General features: G+C 38.5%; 2 protein-coding genes across 4 annotated transcripts in view; one reads left to right on the top strand and one right to left on the bottom strand.

Moving 5' to 3' along the window:
- WDPCP (WD repeat containing planar cell polarity effector) overlaps positions 1-21,113 on the top strand; it is a 271,886-nt gene that overhangs the window by 44,668 nt on the left and 206,105 nt on the right. The window contains exon 1 of one of the 3 annotated variants that reach the window (XM_081157180.1): positions 19,613-20,116. The exons of 1 other annotated variant lie outside the window; for it this stretch is intronic. The gene's annotated coding sequence lies outside the window, so the exon portion shown is untranslated. Of the gene's footprint in view, positions 1-19,612; positions 20,117-21,113 lie in introns of those variants that run through there. One more of the 3 variants, XM_081157182.1, reaches the window with a different exon arrangement.
- On the bottom strand, positions 1,101-19,785 carry MDH1 (malate dehydrogenase 1). The gene is made up of 9 exons (XM_081157183.1): positions 19,271-19,785; positions 13,560-13,658; positions 12,698-12,794; positions 10,229-10,404; positions 8,235-8,357; positions 3,224-3,400; positions 2,620-2,733; positions 1,992-2,081; positions 1,101-1,439 (listed from the first exon to the last, which is right to left on the bottom strand). The coding sequence occupies exons 1-9, from the start codon at positions 19,271-19,273 to the stop codon at positions 1,314-1,316; spliced, it is 1,005 nt and encodes a 334-aa protein (XP_081013309.1). The 5' UTR covers positions 19,274-19,785; the 3' UTR covers positions 1,101-1,313.

Below are 21,113 nucleotides of genomic sequence, written 5' to 3'. Positions count from 1 at the left end.
GAGAGAATAATTTATTTATTTAAAAAGAGTGTAAGGGAAGGAGAGGGGGGGGAGAGAGAAACATCCGTGTGAGAGAGATATCAATTGGTTGCCTCCTATACGAGCCCCAGCTGGGCCGGGGATCGAACCTGCAACCAAGGTACGTGCCCTTGACTGGGAATCAAACCGGTGACCCTTCAGTGCACAGGGTGACACTCTAACCACTGAGCCCACCAGCCATGGCCTGAGAGAGAATAATTTAATAATTGATACACATTCAAACTTCCTTTATATAAAAAAATTTAAATTAATCCTATATGAAATTTTATTTTTAATGCATCTAGTTAACAGGAGTTATAAAAGCACTTTTCACTCATTTTTTTCTTTTCTACAGATGAATTATGAAGTATAGGCAATTTTAAATAACATTTAAGTATTTGGCACCCATGCAGCACTATATATTAGGCCCTGAGAGATCTATATTGAGTGTCTATTATGTACGAGTCAAGTATAAGAATGAAAGGATGGACAAGTCCTGTCCTCATGGATTTTGGGACAAAAAGACTAGTGTGTTTTTTTGTGTGTGTCTTTTTTAACAACAGTATGTTAGAAATAAGCTTAGATCGAGAAGAGTCCCACTAGCATAAATTCCTGCGGCATTTAGTAGTTATGAAATGTAAATGATTCCTTATCTGCTTTACAGGAATACCTCAAGGGAACACATTACCCTTTTCTTCTATCATGAAAATGATTGTTCTAATTTCATCCAAAGGCATTAAATAACAGAGTGTTATCTGCAACCTATTTAACAGCTAATGTTAAAATCAAATTATCCACAAAGCATGAACTTTTAAGATTTAAAAAATATAATAGGTGTTTAATTACCTAAAAATGGTAATGTTTAAAAGTATATTCTGGAGGAGATTGATTCATTATCAAAGGTGTATTTTCCCATTCTATTCAAATGTAAGAGAATTATGCCTTGCATTGTGACATTTTCCATCTTTACTGCCTTTTTCTGGCTTAAAAAAATCACAACCCCTTCAGCAAGCTGGAAAATATGCAGGTTTGTTTTCTGAATAGAAACAAAATATTAGCTAAAAATTAGAGTCTGAGTCATCTTCATTTGAATATATATTTTATTTAGAATGCAACACTAAGAGCATGATGATAAACTGTCACAAATTTGTACTGAGAAGCACATAATCTTTAAAATGTGCTGTTTTTCACAAGTGATTTAAGTATAGCATTATTATTACTTGGTACTAGAGTCAAAGACGACTTTTAGATTCTTCAGCTTGGGGGTATTTAATAACATCGAAATTACTATCTAGTCAGGCAGAGGAAAGAAATTCAAAAGCAGTTTCTTTTTCTTCTGTTAGTTCCTTTGCAGTAAGATCCATCTTTTCACGTGAGAAATCATTAACAGGGAGACCTTCAACAATCTTCCATGTCTTATTCTGTTTGAAAATAATTGCAAACAAGAGTTACAATTAACTAGAACTGATCCTCCAGCAAAGCAGCCACTTAGTTTGAACTTCAATCTAGAGAGTACCTGTTTTAAAGTGTGATTCTAACAAAGCCAATCAAAACCCAGATTTTAATTAACATAGTTTTGAAACAAAGTCAACATTTGAATTTAAAACTTATTGACTCTAGAAAAAAAAATCTTTAAATGAGGATTAATAGCAAACAAAAAAACTAATGACTTTAAAATTATAATAAAGAGCAACAATACTGAGAACTATTGCTTCATTTAGATGATACAATTTGTAGGTATCCGATAACAGACAACAATAAAATATGTCTAGTGCAAGGAGTTGAATCTTGTTTTCCAGATTAATTTCAATCTTTTATCAACCTGAAGTTGTGCCTCACACAACTTCAAAGTTGATAAAAATGTCAAATTTAGTAAAGAACAACTTTCTAGACTAAATTATGCCATTATTAATAAAAATATTCAACTACTTTCCTAACAGGGGATAGAGGAAAATAATTCTAAAACACCTTACCTTGATTGTAACAGGGAATGAGTAGAGCAGATCATCAGGAACACCATAGGAGTTGCCATCAGAGATAATGCCCATGGACACAAACTCTCCCTGAAAATAACAACTCTTACATTCTCATGGTGCTTAGGAATTAGTTTATATAACCAACTGACACATGAACTAACAAAATTAAAATAGGTGACACATTCTTACTATGTGCATAACTTCATTACTGTTTAATGAACCATCACCAGGCACTCCAATGATCAGTAACTTTCCTGGGTACTACCTCATTTCATTCTTCCAATCCATGTGTGAAGCAGGCCCAAGAACCAAAATCTTCATTTTATAAATGATGAAACTATGGCCCAATATAGGCTTTAAGATGAAAAAATGTCACCCCTACCATGTGTGCTAGGTGCTTTTTACATATATCATCTCATTTAACCCTCATAACCTATGTAAAACATGACAAGACAGCTCAGAAAGGTTAGGTAACTTTCCTAAGGTCACTCAGCTAGTGGGCAGCTGAACCAGGATGTGGACCTAACGCCTGAACTGCCTTACTGCTAAGGTTATGCTCTTTTCACATTACAGCATCAGAGGACAAAAGTAAAAGAAAGGCCTATGCAAACCACTGAGTCCTCACCTCTGGGGTTCCAAACCAGATGTCTCTGATGTGGTCACAGATAGCTTTCGCGGCAGACATCGCACTGGATAGTTTTCGAGCCTTGATGACAGCAGCGCCGCGCTGCTGCACAGTCTGGGTGGGGTGGGCAGGGACAGCAGAGTTACTTGACCATGACAGCAGCATTTTCATCAATTCCAAACTGATCCTAGGGTGAAGGCTGCGACCATAGCTTAATATGTCCCCTCCAAAATCAGGCCTTACGAACCCATTTCAGTTATAAGCACCAGTCTTTTTAGAAAAAACTACAAATCTCCACAGAAAGTTTACCACACTTCAAAGAAATGGATCTCTGTATAAAGGTAACCCAATGACTAGATTCTTTCCACTTTACCAACCAATCCTGACTCCCATGCAACAGATCACATCAGACTGGATCATGACTGGCTTAGTAGGACCCCGAAATAAAGTATGCAGTCATTAGACAACTGCTAAAGACCCGCTCTCCTTGTGTCACTCCCTCCCTCCCCCCCCACCCCTAGAGAACATTCAGGCCAGGAATGTGGTGTCTCTCTCGAAAGTTCTTTATGCTTGGCTATTAAGCGAGCTCCCAGATTTTTCTTACTGTGATGAATTCTCCCTTGAGCCAGCTGTCATTTTTTATAGCTTCATAAACACCAACTTCCTTTCCTTGCAGCTTCACCTTGGCATGGTTGACATCTGGATACTGAGTTGAGGAATGGTTTCCCCAGATAATGACATTCTTTACATCATCAGAAGTCACACCAAGTTTAAGAGCAATCTAGTTAAACAGAAAACAAATACATTACTTGGACAAATGCTTTTCATTTCAAACTGTGACCTGCTGGTTTAAGAGTAGAGTATCAGAGAGTTTGTGGTTAACTTATTAGTATAGTGGGTTTGCCAAATATAAAACACCAAGCAAGAGGTAAATATTGCTTGAATATGTAAATATGGTCCTTGTGTTGTTGTTATTACTTACATGGAGATGTTGCCTCGATACTTCTGAACAATCAGGTATTTAGATACTTTCTCTACATTTGAGTGAAATTTTTATTATATACCATATATAAATTAACTAATTTTCAAATAACCCTAAATATAAAATTTTACAGTTGGAAGGGACTCAGATGAACAAAGTTTGACTGTCCTCATTTTACAAATTAGAAAACTGAAACAGTTTAAAAAAACATATATAGTACTAAAATTATAACAGATGTAACAATCTCTAGCTGTAGGTTCAGAAAGCACTTTAGGATCCTGCAGGCCTTGCGGTCACATAAATATCAATTATATTATGTAGTACAGTGGCCACAGAAAGGGTTCAAAAGTTATGTTTTGTAAGATTTAAATAAAATCAGCTTATTTCTTTTGTGATTTGCTGATAAGGCAATGTGTAAAAAAACATTATGGTTAGTTATGTGCATAATTTGTTCCTAATTAGACAGAAGAATTTATGATGAACCAGAAAGAAATGTTTCAAAAAAGAATTTTTAAAAGCTGATGTGTTAGGGTGACATTGTGGTTGATTTTTCTTTCCTTATTATAAGTATACAAGAGAAAAATAGTTGTGCCAGAGTTCATAGCTTTTGAATATTAAATAAAAGCAGCACTGTAGCAAAGTTCTTTTTGAGCATTCACCATATAACAAAGGGAAAACACTCCGGTATTTTAAAGGAATTTTAGAAACAGGGATAGTTATAGCCCCACACTGGAAACAACCCCAAAGTGTTTCAAGAATGGTTAAACAAACTGTGGAAGCTCTACACAATGAAATAAATGGAATAAGTGGAAAAATAAGTGTAAGTGGAACATACAACAACTTGGATAGATATTAAAGGAATCAAACTAAGTGAATAAAAGCCAATCTCAAAAGATTACTTGTGGCATGATTCCATTTTTATAACATTCTCAAAATGACAAAGAAATAGAGATGCAGAACAGATAAATGTTGTCAGCGTTTAAGAAAGGACAGGGAAGGTATAACTATAACGAAGCAGCATAAAGGTCTTTTTTTTAAGGAGTTCTTTTGTGAGTGACGGTACAGTTTTGTGTTTTGACTATGGTGGTTACAGTAATTTATATATATGATTAAATGTCACAGAATCATTCATAAAGAAACACAAAAATGTAAACACTGAAGAAATCTGAGTAATTCTCATTAACACTGATATGTGTAGTCTAGCGACTTCCTACTTTGACAGTGCTCTGGAGTTACGTCAGATGGCACCAATGAGGAAAGCCCGTAGTAGGTGCACGGGATTCTCTTATTTCTGCAACTTCTTCTGTATTTATAATTATTCCAAAATAAAAAGTAAAAAACATGCAAAAACAACACAAAACAACTAACCAAACAAAAAGATTGAAGATGAAAAATGCCATTACCTAAAATGTTTGCAATGACTTTACTCATCTTCATGGTAATTTACTGAGTCAAGGTAAGAAGTAAATTGTCTTTACTTTTATTATGACCGTTAAAATAAGTTAAGACTGTTTTCTTTCTTTCTTTTTTAAATTGACTGATTTTAAAGAGAGAAAGGAATGGGGGAGGGGAAGAGAAGGAGGGAGGAGGGGGGAGAGAGAGACATGATTTGTTGTTCCACTTATTGATACATTCGCTGGTTGTGCCCTGACTGGGGACTTAACCCGCAACCTTGGTGTTATCGGGACGACACTCTAACACTGAGCTACCTGGTCAGGAAGAGAAGATTGTTTTCTTGACTTCTAAAATAGTTAGATAATTTAAAAAGTTAAATTAAAATTCTTGGTTTCTGACTTTTTAGATCACTTCTGATCTAAACCCTGCTTCATCTAGAGTTCTGCAAGTATTAACTACCATGTCAGTCTCCACAAATTAGACGGCTGGCTGGTTCTGGGGTACCCAGCTATTGACCTGCTTAGTGGCTGGGGTGGAGTGGTGTGCTGTGCAATGAGTACCATTTTCTGTGTGTGCCATGACTGGAAAGGACTTGGGAAGAATTGCCCTTACATTTAGCTGGCATTGTAGAGAAAAAGGAAAATTTATACCTGGGCAAGTAGCCCAAGATGTATATTACCAAGAATTCAAAACATTCTGCTGAATGTCAGCTTCAACTGCTCCAAAGTATAGTGAAGACACACTGTTCCAGGCTTCTCCCTACAGGAGGCTTCTCTTACGTCCTCTGTCCTGTTGCCTGCCCTCCTCCTTGTCCTTTTGATCTCGAGTTAATCCACTTCTGTCTGGACAGCAAAGGCCAGTACTTTGCACCCAGCAGATGTAGTTTCTGAGTATCATTCATATCAGTTAGTTTAAATTAACATGTATCCAGGATAGCAGTTTCTTGCTCCCTTAGACACTTTCATGCCTGTCATGAAAACTATTAAATAGTTTTGGAATAACTCTCCAGCCCTAGCAATTTTCGTCCCGATACTAGCTAACTGGTTTCACTGCCAAACTGCCTTGTCAGCAGACACATATGCAGCTCTGGTTTGCAAACACACAGGGGAGTTCTGCTGATGATAAACAATTGCTGGGTAGCTAAGTCCTCTGAATTTCAAAACAAATTATATAAGTCTAGTAACCATTTACATAAGTCATCTTTGGGTTACTTTTTCACTGGATTAAGGAAGAAATGCTTCTTCAAAACCTTCCTAAAAGCTGTCACTGTACCAGGCTGCCATGCTGAACATGTGCCAAAGTTCAAGTTTGATGAGACAGCTGCTTCCTCCCTCTTTCTTCATTCAGACTTTCACCCCTACAAGGAGAATGATGTCAGGCACTGGGACAAAGTGTCACTTAGTAGTACCTCCAGAAGCAGAATTTTCCAGCACCTGCCTCCACCAAGGCCTCACGTGAAAGAGCAAAGACTGAAGTTTGTTCATGTTGTCATTTTACCTTTTTCTCCCTCTTGCAACAATATTAAGTAACCATCTGGCAATCCAGAGTAGACAACTGCAACACCTATATCTTTTCCTTAACTGTGAAACAGTACATGTTCTATAGTACCTAAATTAGAGGCCATATCACTCATCTATGCTAGTTTCTATAGTACCCAAATCGCCTGCCTCCAGTCAGTCAAACAAACTCCTATTCCTTCTCAGTCACCAGACTCTGGCTAAATTAAAAGGAAAAAGACCCAGCCCACAGCCTAAATCTCTCAGGAATTATCTGCAATTTAAGTTTGTTATCCAAAGACCTTCTAAATTAACTGGAATACCCAGGGAGATATTTCTGACGTGTGGCTCTTCTCAACTCTTGGATATATCCACCTTAATAATACTAAAAATCAATAATAACAATAGCAGCCAACCTTCATTGAGTTTTATAATGTGACGTGCACCATGATGAGGGCTTAACATAGATCTTATCTCATTTTACACATGTAACTACTTTGAGGTAGATGCAATTATTATCCCATTTTATAATTTGAATACACTTTCTCAGATCACTGGACTAGTAAGTTGACTTAGATCACCTGATTCTATTATGTAAGAATACACACAAGGGTTTGGACTCAGGCAAATCTAGGTGGCTCCACCATTTACTAGCTGCATGACTTTAAAGCAGGTTCCCTGACCTCTGTGGGCTGTAGGTTTCTTATCTGTAAAATAGCAATAATAATGGTTATCTCATATGTTTCCTATAAATATTAAATGGTAAATTACATGTAAAGCATTCAGCTTAGAGTAGAAGCTTAACAAGTGTAAATTATCTTCTCCTTCACTGGGCACTCCAAAGCCGAAAGATGACCAATTCTCAGTGTAAAGACCTCACTTCATCTTTTGCTAAAAATGGTTTTCTTGAAACTAAACAAAGTTGTCTTCTCTAGAAGAAAAAGGGCTATATTCACAGGCCATCAGGCAGAGATGCCATGTATAAAGAGGAACAGCCAGAAAATCGCTGGGGAAGAGGAAAGCGGCTCTGGCCCAGAACTAGAACTTTGTCATGACTTCTAAGGGCCCCAGGATTGTCTAGATCTGAGAAAGCCGAGGAAACTTGCACAGATGATGGCATGCCCTCTATTTTTTTTAAAAAGCTATGTTAAACAGGGTTAACGCCCCGGTCACTGACCCCTCGGCATATTTACATTAAGGCTCCAAGGGGTAAGAAAACTTGATGATAATTAAAATTTAGCTGCGAAGTAGTAAAAGTAGGAAATTTTATGGAAGCATGAGAATATTAAAAAGATATAAAATTGAAAATGAGAATATAAAATTAACAATTAAAAATTAGAAGTTGATTGCTTAGCTGTAGGGAAAAAGGAAGCAGAACCACGCAAAACATGTAAAGCTGAAGTCTTTCATTTTATAATCTCCTTTATATGTGACAGAAATAAACTAAATTAGGTACCATATATGTGAATTATCTACACTAGTGAATACTTTTTAACCACTGTCGTAAGAGGACATTAGCAACCACATTTAATTATAGTTAGCAAATGAAATATACTTGAGAAAATTAAGTGGGAAGTTCAGCTCTGATCCTTATAACACCAGATTTAAAGACAAATTGGAACAGCTTCCTACTAACAAAAAACAACAAAAAAGCACAAACTAAGATTCAGCAACTTTAAAAGTGTGAGAAAAAGGTTTCATAAAGTTAACATTCATGAGACTTTAAAAGGCATTTTTCTTACCTGAGCTTTAGCTCGGTTGTGATCCAAACGAGTCAAGCAGCTGAAGTTCTCCTTGGGGATGGACGGTGCTGACTTAGAGGCAGTCAGGCAGTTGGTGTTGGCTGGGTTTCCCACCACGATGACCTAGGATAACCCACCACGGCAGTTACAGACCATATGCTGCTTAACTAAACTGTCTCAGCATATGACTGACAAATGTGTAACATGTAGCCTTTGTTATCAGGTTTGCATCAGCAGATACGTAGTTATCATTGTAGTTTCCAGTAGGTTTCTATCCTCTCTTCTAAAAACTTTTCCCCCGTTGTTAGGGTTCATGTGACTACTGAAAGCATTTCTTTACCAAAACCACCATTATGTATATAAGTCATTTTCAGGTAGCATTGTCTAAGATCTACAGTACATGCCCTTCTATTTTGTTTTGTACCCAAACAGAGAGCATTTATCTACCAGCCACAAAAAAACAAGTAATCTAAGGCTGTATCTCCAAGTTGGACTGATAAAAGTTTCCCTTCTTACAAAAATAGTCCAAGAAAGAAACTCTACTCAAGCAGTTTACTTTAGGACAATGATTTGTTTTTATGAATGAAAAGTTTCTCAATCTTGCCTAATCCTATGAATTAATGGAGATATATTGCCAAAACACAGATTACGAAGTCCCATCCATTCTATACCTACTGAATAAATCTTTAGGAGAAAGCATTTTAGGCTTTTTTTTTTTTTTTACTGGGGAGATATGAGATACACTGGACTTTTAAGTTTTAAAAATCTTTAATGAAATGATAATTTTAAAAAACTGTGAAATAATATCAAGCCTACAGAAAAGCTGCAAGCATATTAAAGAGACTAACTCCCACATTCCCTTTACCCAGATTCTCTAATTTGCTCCATCTCTTTCCCTCTTTCTACCCCTTCTCCTCAGCCAATCCCTTAGTCTTTTATTTTTGGCCCACTTGAGAGTAAGCTGCAGACATGATATCTAACGACCCTAAGTACTCCATATCCGTGTATATTTCCCCCAGAAGGACACCTGGCCAAGGGGTGATTACTGTGCAAACAGTGCTACAGCTCCAAGCAAGCAGCCTGGATTTTAGCAATCCAAACAACCTTGTAATTTTATGAACCAATGTCATCCCAATAAATTAAATTTAAAAACAAGCAAACAAAAACAAATAACTTTGTAATATTTTACTAAGAGACCTTTGGATTTCTACTCAACTTATCTCTATTATTTTTTGCTAATGATTGTAGAAAATAAGTTAATTATTTAAAATAAAGTCCACAGAAAGGAAACAGTCAAATGTCTATGAGGTATTAGAATATTATGACTGGCAATTTAAAAATTTTTATAAAATTTCTTTTACCTTTCTTAGAAGTCAGGATACAGAGGAAGAAGTGTATCAAAATCAACAAAACCTCTAACCAGCAAGCTTTCTGCTGTGACAACTAAGTTCTAGTTCACTGATATTTAATTGGTAAAAGGCGGCTTCACTGCAATATCAAGACTAATTTAGGAACTAAAATAGCTTGATCATAAAGAGAACAGGAAGTCATACCGACTCACCTCAAGAGACAAGCATATCAATGAACTGAGAAAATCTGAGCGTTCAGAAGCCACCATCTCCTATTGCTAAGAACGCAGCTTATAGACACCTCCCCCTCCACAATCACACACAAATCCAAAGTCTGAATATTCCCACACGGTTAAAAGGCACCAGAAAGTTCTGTGTCTTGTGGGTTTACAAACTAATATTAAATTTCCATGTTATAGTAATAGGCAAAATATTTTCAAGTACCTCTGAATATAGATTTCTATACCATAAGAGGAAAGCCCAGAAAGGGAGAGCTTATCAAGCAAAACTCTGTATCTGTAATTACTCACTAGTGCACAGAAGGGGAGGTGGGAGGCAAATAATTTTGTTGAACTTAAATATTGAAAGCAGAAGTTTCAAATGCTGATAATGAAAACCCCCATAAAATACTATTATATTGGTCACCTTAACTGACTTCTTGGCATATTTATCCAAGGCTGTACCCTGTGATTTGAAGATTTTCACATTTGCTTTGAGTAAATCTTTCCTCTCCATGCCATCCCTTCTTGGCATGGAACCCACAAGAACAGCCACATCCAGGTCTTTGAAGGCAACTTCTTCTTTATCTGTTGCGACGACATCTGTGAAAAACGTGGCAATAAATATGCAGAGATACTTAAACACCAAAGTCTCAGGTTTTCTTTTTCATATAGAATCTATCCAGTAACTCACTTTGCAGCAAATGTTTACTTTTACATGTCACACTGATAAAAACTTTAGGGGCTTAAGAAAAACAATTTATGAATTCAACTATATCAGCAGAAATATCAATATATTTATTTTGCTCTTGTGCAAAGCAGCAAAACAGATCTAGAGGAAAATGCAATTTGGCTATAATTCAGGATTTGGAAATAAATTTATTATTAAAAAAAAGAAATGTCAATATATTTATTTTGCTTTTATTTAAAAAATTTTTTTTGAAATTTATCTTTATTGTTGAAAGTATTACAGATGTCCCCTATACCCCCTCATTGATTCCCTCCACCCTGCATCCACCCCACCTCCAGGCCTTCCCCATACCAATGTCTGTGTCCATAGGTTATGCATATAAGCATATAGGTTCTTTGATTAATCTTTCCCCACCCACTCTCCCACCCCCACCTTCCCTCTGAGACCCCTCAGTCTGAATGCTTTTCTTATTTCAATAATTATCTCAATTTCAAGAATTCTATGCCTTTTATCTTTTATAATCAGATATGATGCAAAGGTATAACTTTCAAGGCAACATTTGTTATTCAGGCAAATAACCACAGATAACACAAAAGAGAAATTATTCACCTAACTTTTAAGTTACAATTACTTTAAGTATTAAAACTAATTAAAAAGGTCATGACTAGTGTTATAGACTGAATGTTTGTGTCTCCCAGCAAATTCATATGCTGAAACTAATCCCCAATGTGACGGTATTAAGAGGTGAGGCCTTTGGGAGGTGATTAGGTCCTGAGGGTGAAATCCTCACGAATGGGATTAGTGCCCTTACCACTGCCTCATCCCTTTCATCATGTGAGGATATGGTAAGAAGACGGTCATCTATGAACCAAGAATTGGGCTCTCACCAGATACCCAATCTGCTGGCTCTTTGATCTCTGATTTTCTAGTCTCCAGAAATGTGACACGTAAGTTTCTATTGTTTATAAACCACTGTCTATGGTATTTTTGTTAAAGCAGCCCAAATGGATTAAGACAACTAGGATTTAGCATAAATTTTTAGATCAGTGAACTTCTGTCACAGTCAGGCTACTATAAGCCCCCAAACAGGTATATGTAGGAATACCAGTTAGAGAAAAAAAAAATCTATCTTTTCCCAGCCATACATTCTTATTTGCTGAACCTTGCCTTCCCTGTCATACTCACAGCTGACCAAGGACAAGCTGACTGTAACCTGGGCCCATTAGAGAGAGCAGAGGTAACTCATCAGAGAGAGGAATAAATATGGGAAAAAGCAACAGAGGGGGTTGATTTGGTAATGGGTGAAGAAAGGGAGTCAGCTGAAGAGCTTGGGCAGGGTAATGTACTTTCTTACATAACTGTGGAACCTAACGATTCAGATGGCAGTGTCCCGTCTAGTAAATGTTTATTGAACATATATACAAATTCTGAGCATGGCTTCTCTTGGGTATATATTTTGCTTTGTGTAAACTCCTAGGCGAGTATTATTAAATCCTCATCAAAAGAAAAAGATTGTGTTAAAGGTAAAGCTAAACAAAAATATTCAAATTAGCTTATGACTTGACCTAATATTTTAATAAACTTTTCAAATTTATGATTTCTGTCTTACATTTATATAATAGTTCAATGATTCTCAAAGGCTCTTATCAAAACTCTGGTGGGCTTTTTCAAACTACGTGGTATATGATTAGGACAATTTACACTAAATCTCAACTAGATGACTGGCAGCTGGGATGGGACTATCTACATATGAGGGACCAACCCACTGCCAGCCCCAGGGCAGTATATGGCTCTGGAAGACATCATGTAGAGTTAAAAAAGTTTTTTCTCTATTATAGGACTCGACTATTACTATTTGAATAGACTTTAAATAGTAACACAGTATAGACAATCTCAGGTGTACAACCCTTGCGCAATACTATACTTAATTAGTAAAATAAAGTATATATAAGCATGTCAGGTAAAAGTATAGTCTTTCACTTTACACTGGTTATTTCTCGCTTTTACCCTTATTTATTCTTGGCATATAATTACCCTTATTTATTTTTGGTGTACAACTTACCAAGTAGTTGTAGTTCAAGAAACAAAAACAAACTATGTTTATGAAATAATTTCTAATTGACAGGTTAACAAATATCTGAAATCTATTTTTTTAAAGACATAAAATACTATAAAAATTATTTTCTCCTTCACTTTCTGAAGTACCTTTCAGGAGGGGAAGGGCACAGTCTTGTAGTTCCATTAGGACACCGTCCAGGACACCCATCATGGGAGTGATATCCAACAGCACAAGAATTATAGGCTGCCAAATAAATAGTAAATTTAGCATCTGTCAGTAGGTTATGTCATTTAGTTACAAAAAAAGTCCCTTTCAAAAGTTTTTGCTTATTTGGTGTTGTATATGTGTATAATTCCCATTAATTAGTCATAATTATTTTAGGTCAGGTATCTAACATGATGCCACTTTTAGATAAAGGAATGCTAGAAAATCAGCAATGGTTGCTAATGGACACAGTAAGAGGAATCAATATTACTGAACTTTAAAGGAGCACATGGAAGAAATATCAAATATTATATCTATGTATCTGATTTGATGGAAAGCTAAATATAGTATTTGGTGTGAAGGAATAATTCAATATCCATAAATGAAGAGAATGGATAAATGAATACTTTAGGAGAGGGTTTTAATGTACATTAACGAGACTGCTGGAATAGAGGGTGTCTGCTTCAAACTGGGAAGTAGGTTCACCCATTTTGGGTTTAAAGACCATTGAAAACAAGAAAATGATGACTCAGCAACTTTCCCTTCCACATTACTCTCCCTAACAGCTACTGTCATTAATGAATACCTTACACTGACTGACACCTGGGGCTGCACCACATCAACTAAATACATGATTTACAAAGCACTTTTAATGCCTGGAGGGGAACTTCCATTTATAGCACTGTCCCTAGTATATCTATTGGGATAACCCATTCCTTCACCATTTAAAAATTTCTTTGCAACTAAATACAAGGCTTTATTGACAATATTCTTACTTTAAGATTTATAGACAGTTGCCCCTACCTGGTCTTTACCAAAGACAGATCCATTTCCAATACTGTACAGCAGTGAATATGCAATTTGACCAGCTGCTCCAGTCACAAGGACTCTGATTGGTTCAGGCTGTAATGAAAGAGACCCATTAACATCTTATTAAAAAGTGCTATTTTACCCTAAAGATATTCAGGAGTTTCTCTATAGTAAGACAAAGTACTAAAAGTTAATGTAAACTTTTTTTTTTTAATCCTCACCTGAGGATATTTTGTGATTGCTTTTCAGAGAATGGAAGGGGGAGGGAGTGAAGAAGAGAGAGAAACATCAATGTGAGAGACACATCAATTGGTTGCCTTCTGCACTGCACCCAGACTGGAGTCAGGGATCAAGCTTGCAACCAAGTTATGTGCCCTTGGTTGGAATTGAACCCAGGACCCTTTAGTCAGCAGGCCCATGCTCTAACCACTGGGCAAAACCAGCTAGGGTAGTTAATGTAAACTTTTATTCATTTATTTTTAAATATATCTTTACTGATTTCAGAAAGAGGAAGGGAGAGGGAGAGAGAGAGAGAGAAACATCAATGATGAGAGTTGTCATTGATCGGCTGCCTCCTGCACACCCCCGACTGGGGACCAAGCCCACAACCCGGCATGTGCCCTGACCAGGATTTGAACCTCCATCTCCTGGATCCTCGGCTGATGCTCAACCACTGAGCCACGCCCAGCCGGGGTAATGTAAACTTTTAGTCTTTGTGTGTGGTTTAGTAGAAAACTAACTTATCCCAGACTTGTCCCAGTAAATATAGTATTGCACAAATTAACTAAGTAATTTCTGGAACATGTCCTTTGGCTGCATATTTATGTGGTATTAATTAACTCTTACTGTTATACTGGATTTACTTACATAATCTTATCCATCTTTTAAAGGATATTTTACCACTAAAACAGGTCTAACAATGTTCATGTGCATTATGTGGTGATACAAACCCTGGTGGCCACTAGAACCTTACAAATCCTCTTAGGCAAATCATCCCCTACTTCCATCTGCTCAGTAGAATCTTTTATATCAGGAAGAGGAGTGACAGTGGTTAAAATTTTCCATTTACAACAAGCCTGAGAGTTTTAAAACTATTAATCATGATTCAACTTAACTACTTGGAGGAGAAAATATTAGTATTTTTTTGAGAAAAATGAGAAAATGGTAATATCTGGATTATAATAAATTTTAATATTAAATAACAACAGCAACATGTAGTGACAGTTGACAACCTGATTCCAAGGGGAAACTGATTTTCAAAGGGCAGAAGGGAGAAAAGTACAAAGAGCACACTGGTTACAATAGAGAGAAGCTGCCTTATAGATCTCAATAGACCCCAAACAAAATAGCGACATGTGTACAAAAATAGCTAATATTCAAAGTGAAGACCCTGAGTCATGAAAATAAATTAAGGTCAGAGGATTAAAAAGGGAAATAGTTCTATTAAAAAGAGCTAAACAAAAATGTTTGGAAACTTAATGGGTAAGTTTAATTAGATATAAAATTCAATCAAGGTGAACTATTCCTTTGACAATGCTGGGTAAATGGGACTTCCACTGTGTCACCTCTATTGCTACCGGCAGGAGAGAAGTAGCCTACTGAACTGACCGCGATAGAAATATTTGATTTTTTTTATAGAATTCCCTCTTCCAGAGAAGACATGCCTCTGGGATAGAAGAAGACTACCACCTTGAAGGATCCTTCTAACCTTCCAAACCTAACCTCTGAAGGTCAGGAAATAAGTACCAAGTTGCAGAGAAATTAATCTGATCATAGCAGACTACATGCGCAATTTCTTCCTCAAAGATGTGACGAGGGTGGGAGTGGAAAAAAGGGAGAAAACTATGGAGAGTTTCTCCCTGACTTCCTAAGCCTCTTCCCCATCCATCTCTAAATATACAATATGATAATTCCTCAAATAAACCAATTTTAATACAATACGTACTTATGTTCCCAAATAAACTAGATTTATAAAGAACACTATAAGTTATTGTATATGGTTACTTTCTATAATATGGCCTTTATAAGTTTTAATTAATTTTGTCATTTCTCCCTCTTCCCTTGGAAAAAAAGGGAATAAAGATATTATTCTTCTTTCCTCTTTATTATTATTATTTATATATATCTTTATTGATTTCGGAGAGGGGAAGGGAGAAGGAGAGAGACAGAAACGTCGATGATGAGAGTCATCATTGATCGGCTGCCTCCTGCACGCCCTCCTACTGGGGATCGAGCCCTCAACCGGGGCATGTGCCCTGACTGAAAATCGAATGCAATCTCCTGGATCTTAGGTTGATGCTCAACCATTGAGCCACGCCAGCCAGGCTCTTCTTCCTTCTTTAGAATGCAAACTCCTTCATGACAGGGGCTTGGTCTATTTTATTTGTTGTTGTATCCCAACTGCCTAGAACAACTCTCTGCACATAGTTGGAACTCAATTACTGAAGGACTAGTTGGACCTTGTACAATTATTAAGAAAAACTTGGAAATGTAAAAGAACTGTTTGGAAGCAAACCTAACATACTTCAAAAAAGTAGTTAAGATATTTTATTAATATATACTTTGATTAAAGTATTGAGAAAATTGGAAACTTAGTGACTACCATAGTTCCTGGTATAGTTAGTAAAATTATTTTATGTCACTAGTTCCAATGATACAGTCTTATACATCAATGGATGAACTGTTACCTCACTTCATTTAAGAAGCAATATACCAGTGAACCTCTATTATGTACCTGGTACTGTCTTAGGCCAGAGAGCTAGAGAGGCAATAGACTGTAGTACAGAGATGGCCTCTAGAGCCAGACTTCTGGATTCAAATCTTGACTCCACAATTCATTAGGTGTATTGTACGTTGGTGGGCAAGTTACTTAATCTCTCTGTATTCAGTTTCCCTATAGTAAAATGGAAATAGTAATAGCAGCTATCTAACAAATAAAGTAATTACAAGGATTGAGTTAACATACAAGGCATTAAGAACAGTGTGTGGCAAGTACTATAATTACAGATCTCTGTCACCACAGAATTTTCCTCTAAGGATTCTTATAGTATGCAGTTTCCAATTTACATGTCTGTTACTTTCTACTAGACTGCAAATTATCCCCACCCCCCCCACAGTCCAGTTCAGACTGTGAACTGAAAGCAGTCCACCTTGGACTCAAACTTGCAGTCCATATAGTGCTCAACAAATGCTCCTTGACTGAATGAAAATAAGGATTAAGAAAACTATAAACACATGCTACTTCAATGTAAAGGAAGCTGGGATAAGAAAGGAGGGGGAAAGTGAGTATCACTATCTGTAAAGCTTAACCTTCCAGAAAGTCAGGCAGATGGTTGTAGCAGAAAATGCAGTCAATTTTAGGCATTAATTTTAGTTACTAAAAAAATGTGTTCACAGTATCACAGTCCTTAGTGAAAGGCCTGTGGCCAACTAATGAACAGCTACCAATTCTACCTCAGCAGTTCCCTTCTTCTGTATCTTTGAGCAAATTATTTTCACAGGTAGGTAATTCCATCTTGTTAACAGTAGCATGAAGCCTAGTTAGCTTCTGAATGTTTGATGATGAAAAGGGAAAGAACAAACCACATGTTTGGTTTTTTTCTGCTCTTTGGAACACTGCAGTTGAAAAGCAGGAGGGTGGGAGATTCCTGCTGAATTTTCACAAAGTTACAGTGTGAAGATAGGTTACTATTCTTTGCTGAGATATCTGGGCAGTCTGCCAAGATCCAAAGAAGAAATGTCTTTGCTCTTGGCAGGGCTTTAATGACCTTCCTACAGATGCAGGCTCTGTCTGCACATGTGCTCAAGTCTCAGATGAAAAGCTTGAATTTAAGTGTTCCTTCTGTTATTCTACAGAAAGACCCATGTATTCCCTTTTTTGCTCTCTAATTTATATATATTTCTGTAATATAAAAGACATTCAGTATCATTTGGATTCCTTCATATAGTTTATTCTTGCTGTCACTCCCTATGGAAGGACACAAGCAAAGAATTCTGTCCTTTAAAAAAAGTGCTTGGAATAGCTTACAGAAGATGTCTCTTTTCTAACTCAGTGACTATTCATACACTCTCCTGAGGAGGCAAGGAGATTCTGAGTCATGTGAGAATTTGCTGTCAGTTTCAGCAAACTGACAGGAGGATTGGTCTTCATAAGGGCTCTGTGTTATTTGGTGCTGAGTGACCTTCCAGAGGTGAGACTGGCTTGTTCTGCGGCATAGCAAATCAACAAAAGAATGGGGGCCCAGGATCTCTCTGTGACCTTGCGGAAATCATATGACCTCACCAAGCTACATTTTAAGATCAGAGAAATAATCTCCAAATTCCCTTCCAACTCTAGAATTCCAATATTCTGAATTACAAGGAATAAAGCTATTAGGTAATATAGATGCTGATAATATACTTTAGTTTATATTTGCAGTATGAGCTTGCATCTTCATCCGGAACCTCAGCTACTAAAAATAAATTTTCGGAATGACTTGATAAGTGCCTGTATGACATAATATGATAAAATGGAGAGTGTGAGACCCTTGAAGGCAAACTGCTGTGAGACCCTGAGCAAATCACATTCTCTTTGGATTTCAATAAACTCAATTTTAAGATATGAAGTGGGTAGATGTGTCAAAATGATCTTTAAAAGGTCCAATCAATTTTAAAAAATTATAAAGCCTGCAGTTTTCTGATAATAAATACCTCTGCTTTTCTCCCAAGATTAAGTCAGGAACCACTGAAACCATCATTTAAAAGACGAATTATGTTATTTGATGAAATGAGAAATCTGGGTGGGTGTAACTGATAATTAGTAGCAGTCCCCACTGGCCTCCTTGCCTTTTTTCAGGTTCTGGAAAATTTCCAATCCATTCATATATTTTCCTACACTACCCACCCATTTTAGTATTTTGAGATAACGGACAAAAATAGTCTCAACTCTAAATACAAGTACCAAAGCAATTCTCAGTCTGATGCCAAATGTCACCTTCAAACAGCGGGCAGATCACTACGTCAGAGTTCTCCCACCATCCCCCCTCCCTTCAGCAGAGACAAGGTGTCTCTACGTATCCGGATCTTCCTGACAAGATAGTTACAATGTGTAACATTTAAGAGTAGTGGCTCTAGATTTCAAAACATACAGATCAGCAGTTATTTGACCAGATGCTGTCACTGCAGCACGTCGCAGTATTACAAAAGATCAATGAGGTTTTAAACGACATTAAATCAGACATGGCTGACCTACGTCTCCCGAAAACGTAGATGGTAATCTGGAGCACCTGGTAAACACTATCTTTACAGTCGAGGGCCTTCTGCTTTCAAGGGCTTTGTGACAAATGCGCTTAAAAACACTGAGCGCATAAGAAAAGAAAAAACGGTTAGGATCCCTCCGACCCCCCCCTCCCCAAAACCCCATATCCTGCTTTGCAAAAAACCCACTGCTTCATATTTTTGTACCCCTGCCATGCAGGACTGAAACCACATCTTTCCAAGGACAGCGATTTCTTCAGAGCCCTTCTAAGAACCCCATCCCCAGGTGGAAGTCAGCCCCTTCCCAATGACTGGGTCACTGCGACAGTCCCCAGACGAGTCGGGGCTTTCTAAAGGGCGCGAAGGACAGTGCCTTGCACAGCCGTCCCCCAAAAGTCCTTCAAGCGCAAGAATCCCCACGTAAGGGAATGAAGGCCAGAGGCGGGCAGAATCTAGGGGCCCACACTCACCATGATCGGGAACTGCGCGGACAATCTCAGCACCTGCAAAACGAGCCTCAAGGAGTCAGGTCACCTCTACCGCGGAGCCCACCGAGGTAGCGCGAGCGCTCTTAGAGAGAAAAGGCTCCGCTCCCGAGCGCGGCGCCCTCTGGGAACTGTAGTTTATGCTGCGCGATTCTGGCGCGATCTCCAACGCAGTGTCTTCAGGTGTTGAACTACACTTCCCGAAGTCAGAGAGTCTTCTCACGCCCTTCCCTCGGCGCTCCTCGCCGATTGAAAAGTAGTCCCCGAGGGCGAGCGGCTGTGATTGGAGAACGGCGATCAGCGGATCGTTTGGGCTCAGGCGGAGAGGACTTCTGGCGGGCGGACGGCAATTGGCGGGAGGGGAGGCGGGTGTAAATCGAGGGAGTAGAGTCGGGCCCCTTAGCTACATCACCCGCACGTGCGCAGCTGACGCTTTATCCTCCCCCAAGGGTAAACGTGGGAGGTAAAAGACCTTCCGCTGCGTACAGCCCGCTCGACCCGGAAACAAAATCTTTTAAAAACCGATTCATGCTCTGGAGGGGCGGGAGGAATTGACGTGTCCGGAAGACCGGACGGCTTCTGGTGTTGCTAAGCGACGAGGCAGGGGAGCGAGCGCTCGCACCGGCCGCTCGCGGGAACCTGAGGAATTAGTGGCTGCAGCTGCTCGGAGACTGAGAAGACCGAGCGAGCCCGCCGCGCCCTCCCGGGTCCTCCTACCCTAGCCTGGGGACCCTCCACCCCAGGTTGTGTCCCGTGACGAGGTGAGGGGTTTGCGGGGGACGCCCCGTCTGAGGCGGCCGGGGCCGCGCGTCTTCCCCACGCCGGAGACAGGTGAGCCCGGGCCGGAGGACAAGGGGTTTTCTTTGCAACTTTGGGGTCCGGGGTGCAATTGTGCGGCGTCCCGCGTTGCCTTTATCTACCCAGGTGCGGACATACTGGGCGGGTGCCCACGAGCTCGCGGGTCCCTGCTCCGTGTAGTGTTGGGGCAACAGGGTTCCGGAGGGTCCCCTCCCCGCAGTAAGATGCAACTCTTTTAAAGTTAAATGAAAAACTTTGAGCGCCTGCTTTGGGGAAGTGAGCCCATCGGTTCCTGGAGCTCACGGGCCAGGGATCTAACTCTTCACTGTGAAAGTTGACAGTTTTGCCCATTCTCTTTTGGAAACTGGATGTTCTTTAAACCATCTTTACCTTGATGCCACACCTGCATTTCTAAGGAAAGCGTGGCAGCCGAGTGGGAGACAGTGATGATGAGCCGTTTCTGGGTTGCACTGAGCACCGTTTGCCTGCTGCTGTCCTGGAATACCTGTGCCCCTGGAAGAGCATGTGCCCTGGGTAGAGGCTTGACATAGCATGACGGGTTCACACCCTACCAATAATGGGGGTTAGGAGAGAGGGGAATCCAGTTGGGGCTGTATTCTGTATATTTCAGTGTGTGTATATTTTAGTATTTTAACAGGTCTATCTATATTCATATGTGCTTTTTATGAATTTTCTTAATATATATTTTATTTGGAAATATTGTTTCTCTATGACCTTACCTCTATTATGAATTCTTCCTATTGAATTTCTTGCTGGTTTTATAATTTATAATACTTTCAGTTCGGATTAAACAAACATGCTTTTTGTAAATTAAGTTTCACGATAATTGTCGTTTCTAAGAAATGAGAAAGAAGAGAAATGTCACCAGAGAGGGACCTAACGAGACTTTAAATGTATTGGTTGGTAGAGAAAACATTGGGTATTAATTTTATTATTTGCTCAACTGTACTCACCACCCAGCTTAACAAAGAATATTACCAATCCCTTTCGAGAGATAATGTGCGCGTGC

This window comes from Miniopterus schreibersii, assembly GCF_964146895.1.
Source record: "Miniopterus schreibersii genome assembly, chromosome: 13".
Classification (NCBI taxonomy): Eukaryota; Metazoa; Chordata; class Mammalia; order Chiroptera; family Miniopteridae; genus Miniopterus; species Miniopterus schreibersii.
Note: the sequence above shows the minus strand (reverse complement) of the source record. Positions and strands in the feature narration are given on the sequence as shown.